The 19,210-nt window shown below is 36.9% G+C and overlaps 1 protein-coding gene across 1 annotated transcript in view; it reads left to right on the top strand.

Annotated features, from left to right (window-relative positions):
- The window catches only part of TMEM30A (transmembrane protein 30A), a 39,329-nt gene extending 22,878 nt beyond the window's left edge, over positions 1-16,451 (top strand). The window contains exons 3-7 of the mRNA XM_015097289.4: positions 2,131-2,238; positions 8,871-8,958; positions 9,980-10,123; positions 10,728-10,934; positions 13,797-16,451. Of these exons, the coding sequence (XP_014952775.2) occupies positions 2,131-2,238; positions 8,871-8,958; positions 9,980-10,123; positions 10,728-10,934; positions 13,797-13,990 (741 nt within the window). The 3' untranslated portion in view covers positions 13,991-16,451. The remainder of the gene's footprint in view (positions 1-2,130; positions 2,239-8,870; positions 8,959-9,979; positions 10,124-10,727; positions 10,935-13,796) is intronic.
- Positions 16,452-19,210: the final 2,759 nt, after the last annotated feature.

Genomic DNA, 19,210 nt, shown 5'->3' with positions numbered 1-19,210 from the left:
AATGTCTTGGAAAACCCATGCTTTAAAAAATATTGATATTAATTATTTTTTACTAGTTATTTTCTTGTTGAGATGTCGCTTTAATTTATTGAGAGTCAGTACACTTTTGAGGAAGATTATTTTGTTTAGTTAGCGAATTATGCTGTCTGATAATTAAATGCATTAATAGTTTATTCTAATTGGTACTTAATAAGCAAAATTTGAAACCTATTTCTGGAAAATTTTATAACTGTACAAATCACTTTTGTATCAAGATTCTATCTACATATGTTTGTATTTAAAAAATTATTGCTCAAACTGTGTTGACTGCTTTTAATACCAACAGTTTTTACTTTAGAAAATAAATACTAATTCACACAGTTAATTGCATCATTTTTTAATCAGATCTGATGCTTTAACCTTTAACATAAGTGCAAACACTTAGTAAAACCTTACTGACGAGCAGTTAGAAAACTCTCCACAAAGTATGCAATGTGTGCGTGTGTGTGTGTGCGCGCGCGTGTGTGTGTGTGTGTGTACGCGCGCGCGTGCGTGGTCTGTGTGCTTTTTGCATTCACACTTGGCTGTCATTCTTGGAAACTGAGCCAGATGGTGAAGGACACACAGATTCAGACTAGTCATGGCTAGACCAATTTATGCTCTCCTTTACCTGGAAATTGAACTTTTAAAATGTACTGTTTTATTCTTCAGGGAGCAAAACTACTTTAATACAGGCCAATTTTTTGAACTTTTGTAGCTATGCTTTAGATTTTTTTAAAGGTACTGATGACTTTTGAAGTCCCTGGTAGATGGTTGCCATCTAGTGGTTATGGATGCTCTTGCACTGAGATAATGGACAATAAAGCTCCCTTTTTAAAAATTATAAAAATAAATTAGGGAGAAGACAGGAATTTAATTATTTTGTTTTAGCAGAAATAGCATAAATGTAAAACATCAGAAAAGTTTGATTTTTTTTAATGTGATGGACAAACTATAAAAATGCATTAAGTTCTGCTTTTGTCAAAACAGGCAGAATGAAAGACATGGATGAGACTTGTAATGATTTGGAAGCTCTATTAGTTTCCTCTCCCATTCGGAAACACTTAGGGTTTCAGAACTTTTCTTCCGTGAAGGTGATTGTCCTCAGATTCATTTTTTTTGTGGGTTCTGTGTTCTTTCACAAGCCCAAATTTGAATTGGACTAAAACCTTTTCAGAGAACAGAAATCAGCCAACAAAATAAATGAATAAATAAATAAAAGGTTTCTATGTAAATGGTTTCTTTATATAGACTGAAAAAATTTGCATACTTGACATTCAGAAATCAAGCCTTGAATAAATGATTGTGTATTTGAAAACAGCAAATCAGATAAAGCAAAATATTATTGAAATCCTTTTTCTTTTCTGAATTCCTTTTAATCAAGGATAGATTACAGATTGTAGAGGTAGCAATGAGAAAGGAGAAAATAGCTAATGTTTTTGCCATCTCCAAAAATCTTAGTCATTTAAGATGACTACATGGCATCTTCTAAATAATTATAGTGTATATAGGTTACTCTTCTTTCCTAGGATTTTTCCAAGTTGACTCCACTGCATACATTAAAGTATTTTGCTTGATTATTATAAAATGACTTCTGTTATCTTTACTAATTATAAATTCGTTCATTATTAATATTACATAATATCCTGTTGAAGAATTTACTATGTCCCAGTTCAAGTTCAGCATTTATTTTGAGCAATAAATGAAAGCTTGACAATTATATCATTGGAAAGTTGATGCTAGTTGGATAAAGACCAATCTGAATTACAGAAAAAATTTTAAAAAGCTATTTATAGATTTTAATTGGAAGATAATTACTTTGCAATTTAAAATTGAAAGTAGATCAAAGTAGGCTAATAGATTTCATGAGAGCTTTTTTATTTGTTTTAATGTAAATAGATATCTTTGAGGTCTTTCAGGGTATTTCAAAGTTTACTCTTGGATTTTTTGGAGCATGCTTTCTTTAACTTTATTTCCAGTTCTGGCAGAATTCACCCCGGTACCTGTTTTAAGTTATCAATGTTCTGAACTAGTCCAAATTACATAGTTTTTATGTATGCATGAAACTTTGTACTTAATAGTTTTATATGAACATTTTTTCCCTTTCTCTAGGGCAATGTGTTTATGTATTACGGACTGTCTAATTTCTATCAAAACCATCGTCGCTATGTAAAATCTCGAGATGATGGTCAACTAAACGGAGATCCTAGTGCTTTGCTTGTAAGTAAAGTGACAGAACATGAAACTGGTGCTTTAATAACTAAGAACATGTGATAATTGTGTTGTCTCATTTCAGTGGGATCTGTCAGTTCTCATTTCAGTAAGAAATGATAGATATTAAAATGTTAAATTAAAATATTGCTTGTCATTTTTCATTTGTTCAGTGAGGGTTTTACTTTAAATTATTTTCTCTGGAATTTGCACAGGTTAATGATTAAGAGATTAATGATTTCTTGAGGCCAGAGGACACGTTACTTCCTGCTTCTTTCTCATAATATCATTGGGATTTTTGCTTTGTTAACTCCCTGGCCTCAGCTATAAAGAACCTGCCTGCTAATGCAGGAGACACGGGTTCCACATCCTGGGTTGGGAAGATCTCCTTGAGAAGGAAACGGCAACCCACTTGAGTATTCTTGCCTGGGAAATCCCAAGGGTAGAAGAGCCTTCGGTTTAGTTCAGTTGTTCAGTCATGTCCGACTCTTTGCAACCCAATGGACTGTAACACACCAGGCTTCCCTGTCCATCACCAACTCCCGGAGCTTGCTCAGACTCATGGCCATTGAATCGGTGATGCCATCCAACCACCTCTCCTCTGTCGTCCCCATCTCTTCCTGCCCTCACTCTTTTCGGGCATCAGGGTCTTTTCTAGTGAGTCAGTTTTTCCCATCAGGTGGCCAAAGTATTGGAGTTTCAGCTTCAGAGTCAGCCCTTTCAATGAATACTCAGGACTGATTTCCTTTAGGATTGACTGGTTTGATCTCCTTGAAGTTCAAGGGACTCTCAAGAGCCTTCTCCAACACTGCAGTTCAAAAGCATCAATTTTTCTGCACTCAGCTTTCTTTATGGTCCAACTCTCACATCCATACATGACCACTGGAAAGACAATAGCTTTGACTAGACGGACCTTTGTTGGCGAAGTAATGTCTCTCCTTTTTAATATGCTGTCTAGGTTGGTCATAGGTTTCCTTCCAAGGAGTAAGCATCTTTTAATTTCATGGCTGCAGTCACCATCTGCAGTGATTTTGGAGCCCCAAAGATAAAGTCTGTCACTGTTTCCATTGTTTCCCTATCTATTTCCCATAAACTGATGGGACCGGATGCCATGATCTTAGTTTTCTGAATGTTGAGCTTTAAGCCAACTTTTTTACTCTCGTCTTTCACTTTCATCAAGAGGCTCTTTAGTTCTTCTTCACTTTGTGCCTTAAGAGTGATGTCATCTGCGTGTCTGAGGTTATTGATATTTCTCCTGGCAATCTTGATCCCAGCTTGTGCTTTGTCCAGTCCAGCATATCACATGATATACTCCACATGTAAGTTAAATAAGCAGGTTGACAATATACAGCCTTGATGTACTATTTTCCTGATTTGGAACCAGTCCATTGTTCCATGTCCAGTTCTAACTGTTGCTTCTTGACCTGCATACAGATTTCTCAGGAGGCGGTAAGGTGGTCTGGTATTCCCATCTAGTTAAGAATTTTTTGACAGTTTATTGTGATCCACACAGTCAAAGACTTTGGCTTAGTCAATAAAGCAGAAGTAGATATTTTTCTGGAACTCTCATGCCTTTTCAATGATCCAGTGGATGCTGGCAATTTGAGCTCTGGTTCCTCTGCCTTTTCTGAATCCAGCTTAAACATCTGGAAATTCAGTTTATGTACTGTTGAAGCCTGCCTTGGAGAATTTTGAGCATTACTTTACTAGCATGTGAGATGAGTGCAATTGTGCAGTAGTTTGAGCATTCTTTTGCATTGCCTTTCTTTGGGATTGAAATGAAGAGTGACCTTTTCCAGTCCTGTGGCCACTGCTGAGTTTTCCAAATTTGCTGGCATATTGAGTGCAGCACTTTCACAACATCATTTTTTAGGATTTGAAATAGCTCAACTGGGATTCCATCACCTCCACTAGCTTTGTTCGTAGTGATGCTTCCTAAGGCCCACTTAACTTCTCATTCCAGGATGTCTGGCTCTAGGTGAGTGATCACACCATCATGATTGTCTGGGTTGTGAAGTTCTTTTTTGTACAGTTCTTCTGTGTATTCTTGCCACCTCTTCTTACTATCTTCTGCTTCTGTTAGGTCCATACCATTTCTGTCCTTTATTGAGCCCATCTTTGCATGAAATGTCCTTGGTATCTCTAATTTTCTCAAAGATATCTCTAGTCTTTCCCATTCTATTGTTTTCCTCTATTTCTTTGCATTGTTCACTGAAGAAAGCTTTCTTATCTCTCCTTGCTATTCTTTTGAACTCTGCAATCAGATGGGTATATCTTTCCCTTTCTCCTTTGCCTTTAGCTTCTCTTATTTTCTCAGCTATTTGTAAGGCCTTCTCAGACAACTATTTTGCCTTTTTGCATTTTCTTTTTCTTGGGGATGGTCTTGATCCCTGCCTCCTGTACAATGTCACAAACCTCCATCCATAGTTCTTCAGGCACTCTGTCTATCAGATCTAATCCCTTGAATCTATTTGTCACTTCCACTGTATAGTCATAAGGGATTCAGGTCATACCTGAATGGTCTAGTGGTTTTCTCTACTTTCTTCAATTTAAGTCTGAATTTGGCAATAAGGAGTTCATGATCTGAGCCACAGTCAGCTCCGGGTCTTATTTTTGCTGACTGTATAGAGCGTCTCCATCTTTGGCTGCAAAGAATATAATCAGTCTGATATCGGTATTGACCATCTGGTGATGTCCATGTGTAGAGTCTCCTCTTGTGTTGTTGGAAGAGGGTGTGTGCTATGACCAGTGTGTTCTCATGGCAGAACTGTTAGCCTTTGCCCTGCTTCATATTGTACTCCAAGGCCAAATTTGCCTGTTACTCCAGGTGTTTCTTGACTTCCTACTTCTGCATTCCAGTCCCCTGTAATGAAAAGGACATCTTTTTTGGGTGTTAGTTCTGGAAGGTCTTGTAGGTCTTCATAGAACCATTCAACTTTAGCTTCTTCAGCATTACTGTTTGGGGCATAGACTTGGATTACTGTGATATTGACTGATTTGCCTTGGAAACAAACAGAGATCATTCTGTCGTTTCTGAGATTGCACCCAAGAACCGCATTTTGGACTTTAAAGAGCATGGTGGGCTACAGTCCTCAGGGTTGTAAAGAGTTGGACATGACTTAGCGACTATACAACAAAAGCGACAGTCAGTCTGTAATGGAATTTTGATGAATGTAGCGTTCTGGGAATATAATTTGTTCTGTTGGGTTTATTCATTATTATTATACTGGGTAGGAGTATGTAAATAAACTACTTTTAATTTCTGAGATTATGTTTTAAAATCAGACATGTATGCTCTTTGTTTTCTACCCTGTGGGACACCTAAGTACTAAAATCCAAAGGGTGGGTTACTGAAAAACTGTCTGAGGAGCTTTTTGAAACTAGAGGGTCCAGAATTCTCCTAAGTCTTTCATGTCTACGTCTGCAGGGTTGGAGCTCTAAAATGTCTGTTTTTCACAAGCTCCCCTTCTGATGCTCAGCCGGGTTTGGCAGCCTATGGACTAGGTGATCTTAGGTTCCTGACTGTCGTTCAGCTTCCATAGTAGTGGTTGGTGCTCAAGTATCTTATACTGTTGCTGTCAGTGCAGCAAGCCTTAGGAATCCCACGGTAATTTAAGGATTTCTTAAAAACAGTGACTCTCTTAGAATGCAGTTTAGAACCATATTGGGACCAGAATGGTCCTGGTAAATGTATAATTGCTCTTGGTTATCCTTCCCAGTTTTATTGCTCTTTCTTGATGTTTGGGATCTTAGGAAATAATAAGTCTATTAAAGATTCCAGTTAGTTCCGCAATAGTTTGCAGTCCATGTGGGGGTTTATGTTGTGAGATCCACAAGTCCAGAGAAGGTGATGTTCCGTGAGACACACCAGGTACTCAGAATTTGTTGATTGGGTGTGTGTTGAAAGACCCAGAAGTGGTGGTTGATTTGCAGTTCTTTTATGTAGATAACACTCTTCACAGAGGGCAAAAGAAGCTGAGATTCTTTTCTTCCAAACTTCAAGCAAAGTTTTTCAACTAAACTTAGGATTTTCTGTAAAGGGCCAATAGTAAACATTTTTGAATGAAGGCAGCCATAGACAATACTTAAGTGAATGGGTGTAGCTGTGTTCCAATAAAACTTTATTTACAAAAACAGGTCTTGGGCTGAATTTGGTTTGCAGGCTGTCATTTATGGATCCCCAGACTAGACCAAAATATGTGATTAAGACCAGATGGCTTTCAGAAATTTTAAAGATGTTCAGAATAAACAGATTGAAGTGTAAGTTACTTACCATCGTGTGTAAGGCCCTCCACAATCTCGTGTCAGCCTACTACTCCAGCTTCTTTGGTTTTATAGTCTATCCTTAATGTCCCTTTGGCTTGGCTGCCCTGGGCCATATATGCTATTCCATAACTATGCCTGGTGACACACGTAATCGGCCCATTTTGACATTTACATTTCATTTGTCTAGACTGTGGTTTTTACTCTTTCCCTGGAGGTCCTCTCATTTCAGGCCTGCTGTTTAGTGTCTCTGGATGCAACTAACTTCTTTCTGTGTGTACTTCATTCATACTGTGTTCATACGTCATTTCATACCTTACTTAACACAGTCTCCCCGTATCATCCACTCTCTCTTCCTTTCCAGGCTGTTCCAGCAGTTCTGCGTAACTGCTAGAGTAATCTTTAAAAAAACGTAAATACCATTTCTCTGCCTAAAATCTTTCAGTGGTGTTTTTACTCAGGATGGTCTGAGCTGTGCACGACTCTCCAGTCTTATCGCTTTCTTTACTGCCCATACTCTTAACTACATTCCCCCTTGACTTTCTCAGAGATACCAGGTTCTTGCTAAATGGCGTGTGCTGTCCTGTCTGCTTCAGGCTCTCTTCTGCGTGTTCTTCACGTGGCTGTCTCCTGCTTGCTTCAGGTCTTAACTTTGATGAGAAGGACTTCCCCGTATCATTTCTTTACTTATCTTCTGTCTTCCCAACCACACTGCAAGCCCATGAGAGCAGGGAGCATGACTTTCTTTAATCACCATGTACCAAGTACCTCTATAGTGCCTAACACATGAGAGGCGTTTACTAAACATATATGGAATAAATATAGACACTTTTGTCATGGCTCTCATTTCATATTATAGTTGGTTGTGTTTGGGTTTGTTTCCCTTGGTACATTGTGAGTTGCTGAGAAGCAGACTTTTTTTCTTCCATTTTTCCCTTTCTAGCACCTTTCATGGTATGTGGTACATGTTAGGTACTCATTAAATGGTTTTTCTAAGCCAGTTACTACAAAGTATGTAACACTGCTTAGTTCAGTACCTGATGACTAGGTAGTGAATATTTTCCTTTCTTTTAAAACTTCAGTAACTAACTTAGTAGCTAGAAGACGGTTCTTCAGGACTCAAGTCCACCATCTCCTCTCTGCTGGTTTTCTAAATGAAGTTGCTCTTCCACTCCCTCCCTCGCCCCCCAGGAGTTTAGTGGTTACAATATATATATATGTCACACTGAGAGTTTATCTACCTTTTTTTCTTGAAATCACACTTTTAATCAAACCAATCAAATAATAATAGGCTAATTATATGTTGTTTATCTTCATAGCCTTAGAATAATAACTTTATGAATGTAGATGGCATAGGGACCGAAAAGCTGAGAAGTCAAATATTAAAGAGACTTTATGAGATTTCTGCCACATTTCTTTAACCTTCTCCTGTCTTTTTCACTCCTGTAGTTCTTTTTCCAATGAGAGTGTAGATATAAGACAACATTGGTGATAATGAAATAGCCCTAGGACGCTAGGTTCTAGTTAATTTCAAACTGAGACTATCTTGGTTTATGTGTTTTGAGACATGGCCTAATGTGGCCTTGGAATCGCAGAATAACTCAGACATATACCTCACGTTAGACTTGGTAGAATCTCTAGATTAACTCTATAATTTATATCTTTCCTTGAGATCTTTAGTGGGGACTAAATCAAAACTGAATCTGGAGGACAGGTGAATTGCTGTTTGCCTTGTCAACATGTTCGCTTTCTTTAACCTGGATGCACAATTTAGAGAAGACTGCTATATTCTGGGACTTCTTTTCCTTCTCTCCAGTCGGCCAACCCTCTTCCCTGCTCTCCCTTCCTTCTTTCCACAGGATTTAATTTGGGGATTTAACTCCAAATTACAGAATTTGAAATTATCTAGTTGAACATGTTCTTTTTTGTAAGTCAGGCCCAGATAAATCGAGGGACTTGCCTGAAGTTACACAACTAAGTACATTAGCTGGAGCTAGAAGCTCCAGTCTTACTTCCAGTTTAAGATTCCCTTCATTACGTTATAGCTGGATTGACAATAGATGGCTTCTTAATTTTTCTTGGGTTGAAAACTGTAGTTATTATTTCTGTGTTGGTATGAAGATGTTTTAAAATTTCATTTTGACATGTGTCTGTGTGACAAAATATATGTAGAGATTATAAAGCAATAATGTTAAGGAATATATTTTGCGTAGTTAAATGTGGTATTATTTATAATCTGTCTATAGGGTAGACACTCTGTATGCATTGCAAATAAGAAATGTGTAGGCACTGAATTTTTAATCAGTAATTAAGGCTAACTGATAGTCCTCTCAGAGGCCTGGATAATAATTTCTCTCTTCTTTCCTTTTGAATATCAGAATCCCAGTAAGGAGTGTGAGCCTTATCGAAGAAATGAAGACAAACCAATTGCTCCTTGTGGGGCTATAGCCAACAGCATGTTTAATGGTATGATATAGAGATAAACAAAGATTATATATAGTATACTATAGTTAGGAATATTTGTATAATCTTACAGAAATAAGAATGGACTTAGCAACTGAACGGGAACATGAAATTGTAAAATTCAACAACTTTAAGATAAATATATAATATTAGTTATGCAGTGGGATATTGGAATGCTTTATGACTTTCTTTTGTGAATTCTTATATTTTAAGAATGAATTTATGTCTCTGAGAAGAAAGAAGTAGAGACGTTCTGCTAACTTCTGGTTTCATATATGATAAACCAACTTTGAATATTTATACCATTAAAAAGGGGCTACAGCTCTGTCTGATAGGAATATGATATGAACCATAAATGAGAGACATGTATATAATTTTAAGTTTTCTGATAGTCACATTAAAAACAATAAAAAACAAATTAACTTTAATAATATTTTATTAAACTCAGTATGCCCCAAATATTATCATTTCAGCATGTAAGTGATGTTCAATATATAAAGTTCTTAGTGAGATATTTTATATACTAATTTTTTATATAAAATCTTTGTCTGATGTATATTATATCCTTATAAAACATATTCATTTGGACAAGCCATAATTTCAAGGGGTCTGTAGCAATATAGCCAGTGATTACCATGTTGAACAGTGCAGATAGAGAATTTGATAAGCCAGAAGCTGTTTAGCAATGTGTGTTTTTCTTTTTTAAAGAATAGGAGAGGCAGATTTACCTTGCAACTTGTTTTATTTGTGTTATTATTAAAACATTTGACCTTATCGCATATCAGCTAGCCATGTAGGAAAATGACTTGGAACTGTATTGAGGGAAGGCAAGTTCATCTAGGGTCATGAAGTTACCATAGTTAATTCACATGGAAATAACCGAGAGAGCAGATGCACATCATGTGTCTGCTTTGTTAAAACTGCTTTGGGGAACAAATACCAGATCCTCATTTCTCATGGAGTAAAGCTGTTACTATGGATTTTCAGTAGATGTTTAGTAATATCTCTATTTTCTTGTGTCCAGATACACTAGAATTGTTTCAGGTTGGCAATGCATCTGATCTTATGCCTATTACTTTGAAAAAGAAAGGTATTGCTTGGTGGACAGATAAAAATGTAAAATTCAGAAATCCCCCTGGAACAGATCCCTTAGAAGAACGATTCAAAGGTAAAGTATTACTGTTATCCCTTAAGACATGATCTAGGTATTTTAATGAAATACCTAAAATTTTCTGTCTTTAGGATCTTAAAAAAGTTTATGGTTTTTTAAAAACAACTTTTCTTCATGTCAAATTAGGTAAAATATGTAGCATTTTCTAATGTGTTAAAATTCTAAAGGAAACATATACTGTTCATCTTGAATTTCTCTGGTATTTTCTTATGTGTTTCAGCTATAATCTTTTAAAGTTGTAAAAGTTTATTTTAAACAAGTATTTATTTAAATTTTATAAGTCCAATTTTTTTTTCTTTGCTTCCTTTATTTCATAAAGTAATGTTTCTTACCATTACATCTTTGCATTAAGTCTTCTGCCTTTTGCCTCAATAGCCTGATATCAATCAAATCTTTGTAATTATTTGTTAAGGTTTTATGTGAGGAATTGATTTCTCTTTAGATTTTAAGACTTAGAATATGACTATATTTCTGTTTTTGCACATAGGGAAAATATTCATATTGTATATCTTTGTTTTATCAGAGTGTGACTTTTCATTGAAACTCTTAATAAAATTGAATATTTTGTCTCCCCATTCCACTCCCATCTCTCCTTTTTAAGGCACAACGAAGCCAGTAAACTGGGTTAAACCAGTTTACATGTTGGATTCTGACGAAGATAATAATGGCTTCATAAATGAGGATTTTATTGTTTGGATGCGTACTGCAGCATTACCTACTTTTCGTAAGTTATATCGTCTTATAGAGCGGAAAAATGATTTACATCCAACATTACCAGCTGGACGATACTATTTGAATATCACATACAGTATCCTTTTTTGGCCAAGTACACAGATTCAAAGAATCTGAGAGGAGTACAGTCCAACCTCGTCTCAGTTACGTGGCATGCTACTTTGTACTTTAGTTCTGGTCACTGCATTTTTATAAAGGAGTATGTGTATAGTATGAGAAAGTCTCTTTTAACTTGTTTCTTCTGGAAACATATTTAATTTCTGTATACTTTGGACTAGAATTCAAGCATATTATTTGGTGAAAAGTGATCAGGGGTTCCCATATTACTTGGTAGATTATTTAAAATGCAGTGCTAGATTTATTAATAAGTTAGATATTTTTATAAGAGAGATTGTAATTGAGTTTAGTGCAAAGGCTAGTAAGTATGCCTAGTGCTTAGCAAATAAGTGTTGGTGGTACTGAGCTGTTTCAACTTTTTTTTTTCAAAAATTTTTTTAGATATTAAAAATGAATTTGTTACTTCATATCAACATAATTATAATGATTCTGTTTACAGTACCAAAGCTTTTTTTATCATTAGCTGTATTGTTCTACCTTAATAATTTAGGCAGACTTCTAAGTGCTGATAAATATCATTTATTTCATCTTAACTCTTTGTCAGTTATATTAAATACTTTGCATGTATTATTTATTTCAAGCATTGTGAATCATCTCCATACTGTAGACAAGAATACAGGAACATGGAGCCTTTAAGTAACTTAGCTGAGATTACACAAGTAGTAGAAAAAGTGGGGTTCAGAATCAAGCTGCTGACTCCAAAGGCTGTTGACTTTACCATCAACCACCACTGTAGGCTGCATCCCTGGCTGGTTCACTCAAGTAGTCAGACCTGTCCATATCAGCCTGGGTGCAGAGTCTTTCCTAAGCTAGAAATATTGGGCACTAACTTTTATTTTAAACAAAATCCTTATATCTTTTAACCTCTAGCCCATTGCTTGTATATATCATGGATGAAAATAGCTCAGATATTAGCATTTAAATGTTTGCTGATGATCTTACATTTTTGATTTTTCATAACCCAAATTATGATTCATGGGGTTGCAAAGAGTCGGACATGACTGAGCGACTGAACTGAACTGAACCCAAATTAGCTATAAATATATGCTTTCAATTTAGATTCATAAATGGTTGAATTAATAGACCTCATTTCAAAGCAAAGATCTATTTGGGTCCTTAGTCTTTTGATTTTGTACCTCAGTACACACCTGAGCGTGACCGGATAGTGACAGACTGAAAGTGCCCAAGTTTTGGAAACTCTGCCTACATAGCTGCAGTTTTAGACAAACAGACTCAGTGGCACCCCACTCCAGTACTCATGCCTGGAAAATCCCATGGAAGGAGGAGCCTGGTGGGCTGCAGTCCATGGAGTCACTAAGAGTTGGGCACGACTGAGTGACTTCACTTTCACTTTTCACTTTCATGGATTGGAGAAGGAAATGGCAACCCACTCCAGTGTTCTTGCCTGGAGAATCTCAGGAACAGGGAGCCTGGTGGGCTGCCGTCTGTGGGGTCGCACAGAGTCGGACACAACTGAAGCGACTTAGCAGTAGCAGCAGTAGCAGAGAGAATAAAATGACAACCCACTCCAGTGTTCTTGCCTGGAGAATCCCAGGGACAGAGGAGATAGTGGGCTGCCGTCTGTGGGGTCACACAGAGTCGGACACGACTGAAGTGACTTAGCAGCAGCAGCAGAGAGAATAATCTTGAGGCTGTAGCCAAAGTAGAGGGCAGCCTGCAGCCTACAGCACAAGAAAGGGAAGGCTTTGGAGCACTCAGGGTTTCTTAGTTGACAGATAATTTGCACCAAGAAAACTGTTAGGGGAAATGTAGACTGTTTTGAAAATTGGTAAGACAGAAATGAGACCCGCAAAACATCAAGGGTTAATTATCAAAACTGAGTCTAAGGTGGGGAACTAGATATTAGAATTAAGGTAGAAGCCCCCTTTTGAGGGTTTGGATATTCAAAGACTAGCTTGGGTGATTTGATACCACATCCCATAGAGTATTGGGTTAGTTAGAACTCTTGTAATTATTCCTGGCTTGGGTTGCGATTGATTTAAGAACTAGTAGAACTGAGCCTCCCATTGGAGTCACAGGGCCTGTCTTCCAGGCTGGGAAGCAACAGAAGCTGGAGAAACAGATGGGAACTCTCACACTTGATTCAAAAGATGCTTCTGAAGAAGTTGTGAACCTTTTGCTTAGGGGCTTAGTTCTGTCTTCTTCTCTGCCCTAACTCTTGCCAGAATCCTGGAATTGGTCCATGGATGTAGCTCATCCAGTGTGTCGATGTTCCATTTCTTCCTTCATTTCCACTCTATTTTAGCCATTGACTGTGTGGCACACTGTGAGTTTTCTCATTGCTCCAAGTCCGCCATCTAAAACTTTAGTGTCATGCTTTTTGTCTTGTGCTGAGCCCTCCCACCTTCTCAGAACGACACTCTTGCTGCACATGCATTTTGAGCTCAGTGCTCAAAAAGTGCCCCAGTCCCTTCATTCTTCCCATTTCTCCTGGTCTGTCAACCTCATTTTCCTCTATGGGTTTCATTGCTGTTTATCTGAAATATTTTTTTTTTTTCACGTTACAGGCCTTTTACCCCCTCCTGTGTAATGAGAACAGAAATATCTGAGAAATGAGAAATGATGTAACTCTTAAATTTAGTTGCTTTTGCTTGTAAACTATATTGGCTTCTACTACTAACAGTTTGTGAAATCAATCCTTTAGGTTAATAATTACATAATTATTTTGTGATTTAGAACATATGAGTAAGGTATCTATCATAGAATTATGCCAATGAATTACAAGGAATTAAATGCCAACTTAAGTTGTATTTTAAAAATCAAGTAACAAGACATGGACGTCTTCCTATACACTCTTCAGATTACCCTGTACATTCGTTTGATGGACGGAAGCGGATGATCTTGAGCACCATTTCATGGATGGGAGGAAAAAATCCATTTTTGGGGATTGCTTACATCACTATTGGATCCATCTCCTTTCTTCTGGGAGTTGTACTGCTAGTAATTAATCATAAATATAGAAACAGTAGTAATACTGCTGACATTACCATTTAATTTTATATTCTGAAAACAGATTTACTGCATGTGCATCAAGGCCAGTCCTGTTCAACCTAGCTTTCCAATGCTGATGTTCTGGTTAGTATGTCATTTTTGAAGTTGGCACATAACATTTTTTAAAAAGCAGTCTTTGTCTTCTGCTTCTTCCTTATGGATGACTTACGAAAATATATGACGGGTATAAACAGATTCGCTATGCTGATCATATCAACACTGTAACTGCTGAAATGGCATTGTGATGTTTCTTTTGTTGGGACAGGCTGTGTGATGCGTAGAGCCTCTTTCATGTGAAACACGTCTGCTGCTTATACGTTTATGCTGTGTTGATGATAATATATTGACATGTGATACTGTATCTGTGTGCCTGTTGTGTGAAGAATGGGATTACAAGATGTATGAGTATAACGACTTGCTAACCTTTCAGGATCCAGAGTTACAAAAAGATGAAGAAAGACCAAATCTAAATAAAACACTTCATCATTGTCATGTGTCATGTGTAAAGACTTCAAGTACCATCTTTGTTGAGGTGATTCCTGTATTCAGCTTATCCAGTACAGTCGTCAAGCTTAAATTTGATTTCAAAGGACAGCTTAACCTGGCTAGCATAGGAATTAATGCTCGTGTCTGAAGAGGTCAGGTGGATCTCAGGAGAATTTAAAATTCCACTTTCCATTTTGGCTAAGATGTTGCAGTCAGGAAACTCATCTTACTTGGCTCTTTTTACATGTGACCATTTCCCTTGAAGCTTACACTTCATCAGGGATCCAAGAATATAGGTGAGATGGGAAAACTTCTTGGCAGACCTTGTCTTCTGTCTCAACTATAAACCAGGTATAAATGTTCAAAGGAGACTGTTTTCATTCTTGTGGTATTTAACATTCAGAAATTTGCTTCAGCATTGGAAATACCTCAAGCTGTTTTTAATTTGCAGGTAAGTGTTTTGACCTAAGTACTAATATTATATTTCTGAGATTTTAGAAAACAATAACCTTTATTTCCTCTATATTTCATCCAGTTTTTACATGTAGGTCAAATGTGGATGCGTACAGACGTTCTCTTTAGTTACAGCACCAATTGTTTTGGTTGGTTTTTCTAAGACGTACTTTCAAAAGAAATTCTTTAAATTTCCTAATTAAATTCTGGAGATTTCGGAGTCTGTACACGATAAATTATAATATATGTGCTTGAAGTTATTTTATTTTCTATTAACTGGAATTATTTTTAATATTCCTTCTTGAATAAATGCTGTAATTTGTTTGCTATGGAACTGATTCTTGAATGTAAACTTATTTTTTCACATGCATGAAATGTATGTCTTAATCAGAGGTGGCTTAATTGCATTGAAATGGCTATTTTTTTTAGACTAAAATAACTCATGTTTGTATAGAAAAATGCCTGTTTGAATTAAGAGTTTGTAATGGTTTCCTTTGGTTATATTTTAAATCAAAAGGTCTGTGTAATGTATCAATTTTGACTACATTTTTAAAAAAAAATAATGTAATGGTAATAGTAGAAATGTGCCACACTTAAGTTTTGTACAATATGAAATTCAGTTAAAAGAACCTGTAGTTCATGCTTAACAGAATATTACTTGCATGAGGTACTTAATGTTTGGTTATCCTGAAATTTCTGAGTGCATAGGGTATTCTTTGTGTAAAACTATTCTTTGTCAGTCCTTCAGAATATGGTTATTTATTCTGATAATTGACCCTTTTGCACATGGCAGTCTATTTTCTGGGATATATCAATAGGGGAGAGGGCTTCTCCCAGTATTTGCAGATTGAGTTTGTGCTGTTTAAGGACTGCCATCCTGCATCTCTTTTTCTAACTGGGGGACCAGGATTGCTGCTACAGAAAAGTCGAAGAGCGTCTCCAGCCCTTTGTCATCTGTGGTGAAGATGGAATCTTAAAATACATTTGGAGTTTTATCTGTTTTTACAAATACATTGATGGCCTAAGTTCTCCCTTGTCTGCTGCCATTTGAGTTGTAAGGGATTCCTGTTGCTAAATACGAAGAACGTGGAACACTCATGGCCTCTGTGTCTGGGGGAAGGAAGGAAAACATTTCTTTCTTATGGGCTTTATGCTCAGTTTTTGGAAACACCAGTGTCATACTCAGCTTTCAAAGAATCAGAAGGCATTTTAAGACAACTAGGTTGAGTAGAAGGCATTGAAGAATACATTAACTTGCTGGAAATAATTGTGATACATGAAGTTCCCAATTGATGGAATTATTTAATATGTAAAAACTAAGAAATTTCTTTGAAATCATAAAGCAGTTTAAAAATGAATTGGTAAAAATAACTGTACTACCTAATAGAGAATTATTCAACCAAGAGAAGAGTCAAGTGACTATTATTTGTTTATTGGTTGGTAACAGTTTATTTGTAACCTTGATTATATTGAAAGATAACTTACTGTTAGTATATTCTGTATTAATAAAAATGAAAAATATTAATTTTGCTATGTTTTAAGTGTCTTGCTAAAATAACAGTGCCCAGTATTGTTAATATTTAGCTCTAAATTTTAGCCCAAGCTCAATGAGTCCAAGTTTTAACATTTCCATGCCTAGATTTGATTGCCATCTGTATGTGTATTAGTCACTCTGACAGCATTAATTGCAAGATATATCTACACTACTGAGCAGCATCTGTTCTTAGGAAGTGGTCAGATTATAACCTCAGTTATAGGCAGACAGTCTAGATTTGGTATTAGAGCAAGGGAAATTTTTGGTAAATAGAAAATGAAAAACTGGTAGGGAGGCAAGGGTGATGAAAATAATGAAGAAGGTAGGGAGGGGGCATAAGAAATGAAAAGCCAGACTAGGAAAGATGAGCAGCTGAGAGGTAGGCTTAATGGTTGCTGTTAAGCCTCTCATCTCCTGTCTTCATGGAGACACTGCCTTCGTATTACTCTGTCATCCTGTGCTGGTTAAGCTGCAGAATTCTGTTCTTTGTGAACCTGGTTATTTTGAGGGGAGGATGGAGGGAGTAAGGAAGTGCTGTTTCAAGGCGAATTTGATGCATAAATGTAGTATTTGGATAATCTAGCAAAGTGTATTAGAGCTGGTTTCTTGCCCATGCCCTTCAGTAAACACAAAAATCATATTTCCCCTAATGTCATTTGAAATTTCAGAATAAATATGTCTAAAATCGAGTCAGACCATGGTGACCTTATTTTCTTTTATATATCTAAAACTTATCACACTAATGTACACAGTTAAAAAAATATCTGAAGGCTTTAAGATGAAAAACAGCAGTACCTGCCCCAGCTTTTCTAGGGGTGATCACTTTGACTTCAAAGGTTGTTACTTTTGGTATTTGTCTTGATGTATCTAAGTAACATGTCTATTCTACTATTGCTTGATTTAATAACTTGAGACCTTATTGTCTTCTTGATGCTACTACCTGATGATTTAGCTCACACACATATTTCCCCTTCTCCTATTATATAGTTATAATATTTAATAAACACATTAACTATTGTTTAATTATGACTTTAAAAATATTGTATTCAGTAGAGCAAAGGAGAGCACCAAGATTATACTTTGTACACTTTATTTTTCTTGGAATTAATAATCATTCTACTTTTTTAACATTTACATAACTTTCTGGAAGCCTGTCTTAAAATTTTTCTAGCTTTTCTGGCAGGTCTATCATGTTCTCATTGTTAGTCTTTTGATGGGTTTTGTCTCCAAATATCAGATAACCCGCTTCCCTGTTTTTACGAGGAAGGTCTGTCCTGTGTGTGTCCTTCTCTGCCAGTCTGTGCTGGTGGTGTTTTGGTGAGCTGCACAGCTGTTACTCCACGCTCTCATTGCACCCTCCTGTGTTGGATCTGCTGTGGCCTAATTTACTCTCTTGTTTACTGGAGCGATTTTCAGTTTTTCATGTAGGTGAATTTCCTCCTATTTCTAGCTAGTCTGAGCAATGTATTGTGTATGAATGGATCCCAAAAACTTATTGAAAGCTCTTTGTGGGCTAGTGCTTGACAAGTGATGGCCTCCCTAGCATAGTGCTACTCAGAACTGCCGCTCATAATAAAATGCTTAGACAAGTAATAAATGGTTGGCAGGTCAGCAACTGTAGGTAGATTGAATTTTGAGAAGCGCTGCATTAGGGAACGACTGTCAGGGAGCCAGTCCTTTGCCTGGAGGCATTTTCTGTGGGACTGTTCAGTTTTTCTAGGGATGAATTCTCTAGTCTTCTGCAAAAGGAAGGGTTGAAAGAGGATCTGTCTCTTACTGCTCAGAACTCTCTGCTTCTGCCTTGTCCTCCCCCTCAGTTTCTGTTTCCACTTCACATGTTTCTGCTATACCTGTCCCTTTGTATATGCTGTCCACCTAGTTGTCTCCCATTACTTTTTCCAGATAAAAATGCTCTTGTCTTCTGCCTGTGGGAGACCTGACGGAGGTGAGAGGTGGTATCTGGGCGAGAGGCAGAGGGGTGGAGATCTTGGGGACTGGACCATTCTGTTGTGTACAGTTTTCAGCTACTCATTTTCAGGCCGGTCCCTTGACTCCACTCTGCTGTAGCTTCTCCTTTCAAGTCTGAGCTTCTCAGGGGTTTGGGAACCCATCAGCATGCTTCTCAGTGGCATCCGTCCCCTTGTAGTCCCTTTAGATAGTGACTCCCTCTGTCCTGCTCAGCCATATTCCATCTCCTTTCTGTTTTCCAGAAATCTGTTGAAATTGATTTCTGTTTCTCTTCTTTTTACTCTCCATCTTTTTAGGCTGTATTTTTTAACATGTTCTTTAGACTGCCATTACTTTTTGTTCTTGTACAGTTTTGTGAATTTTAACACGTATAGATCTGTGTAACCATCTTAGAATACAGAGCAATACCACAACCCCAGTCTCCTTTCTACTGTACAGCTTTATAGTCACCCTTTCCTCCACCCATGATCCCAGGCAACCACTGATCTTTTTTCCACCCCCATTGTTTTGTCTCCTGAGATGTCATAAATGTATTCATATGTAACCTTTTGAAGCTGGCTTATTTTATTCAGCATAATGCCTTTGAGATTCACCTAAGGTGATGTATCTAAAAATATCTCTTTCAGTTCCTTTTCTTTCATTTTACTGGAGTGATAAACTTTTGGGGCCGATCCACTATCTTAAACTAGAACCACCTTGAAGTACATTTTGGTGATTTTATTGTGTTTTTAAATTAATGTGAGCTTATCTGTATGTCACAGGCTTTTCTATGAAAGGGTGAT

This window comes from Ovis aries, chromosome 8 (genome assembly GCF_016772045.2).
Source record: "Ovis aries strain OAR_USU_Benz2616 breed Rambouillet chromosome 8, ARS-UI_Ramb_v3.0, whole genome shotgun sequence".
NCBI classification, from domain to species: domain Eukaryota; kingdom Metazoa; phylum Chordata; class Mammalia; order Artiodactyla; family Bovidae; genus Ovis; species Ovis aries.
This window is presented reverse-complemented; position numbering and strand designations above follow the sequence as displayed.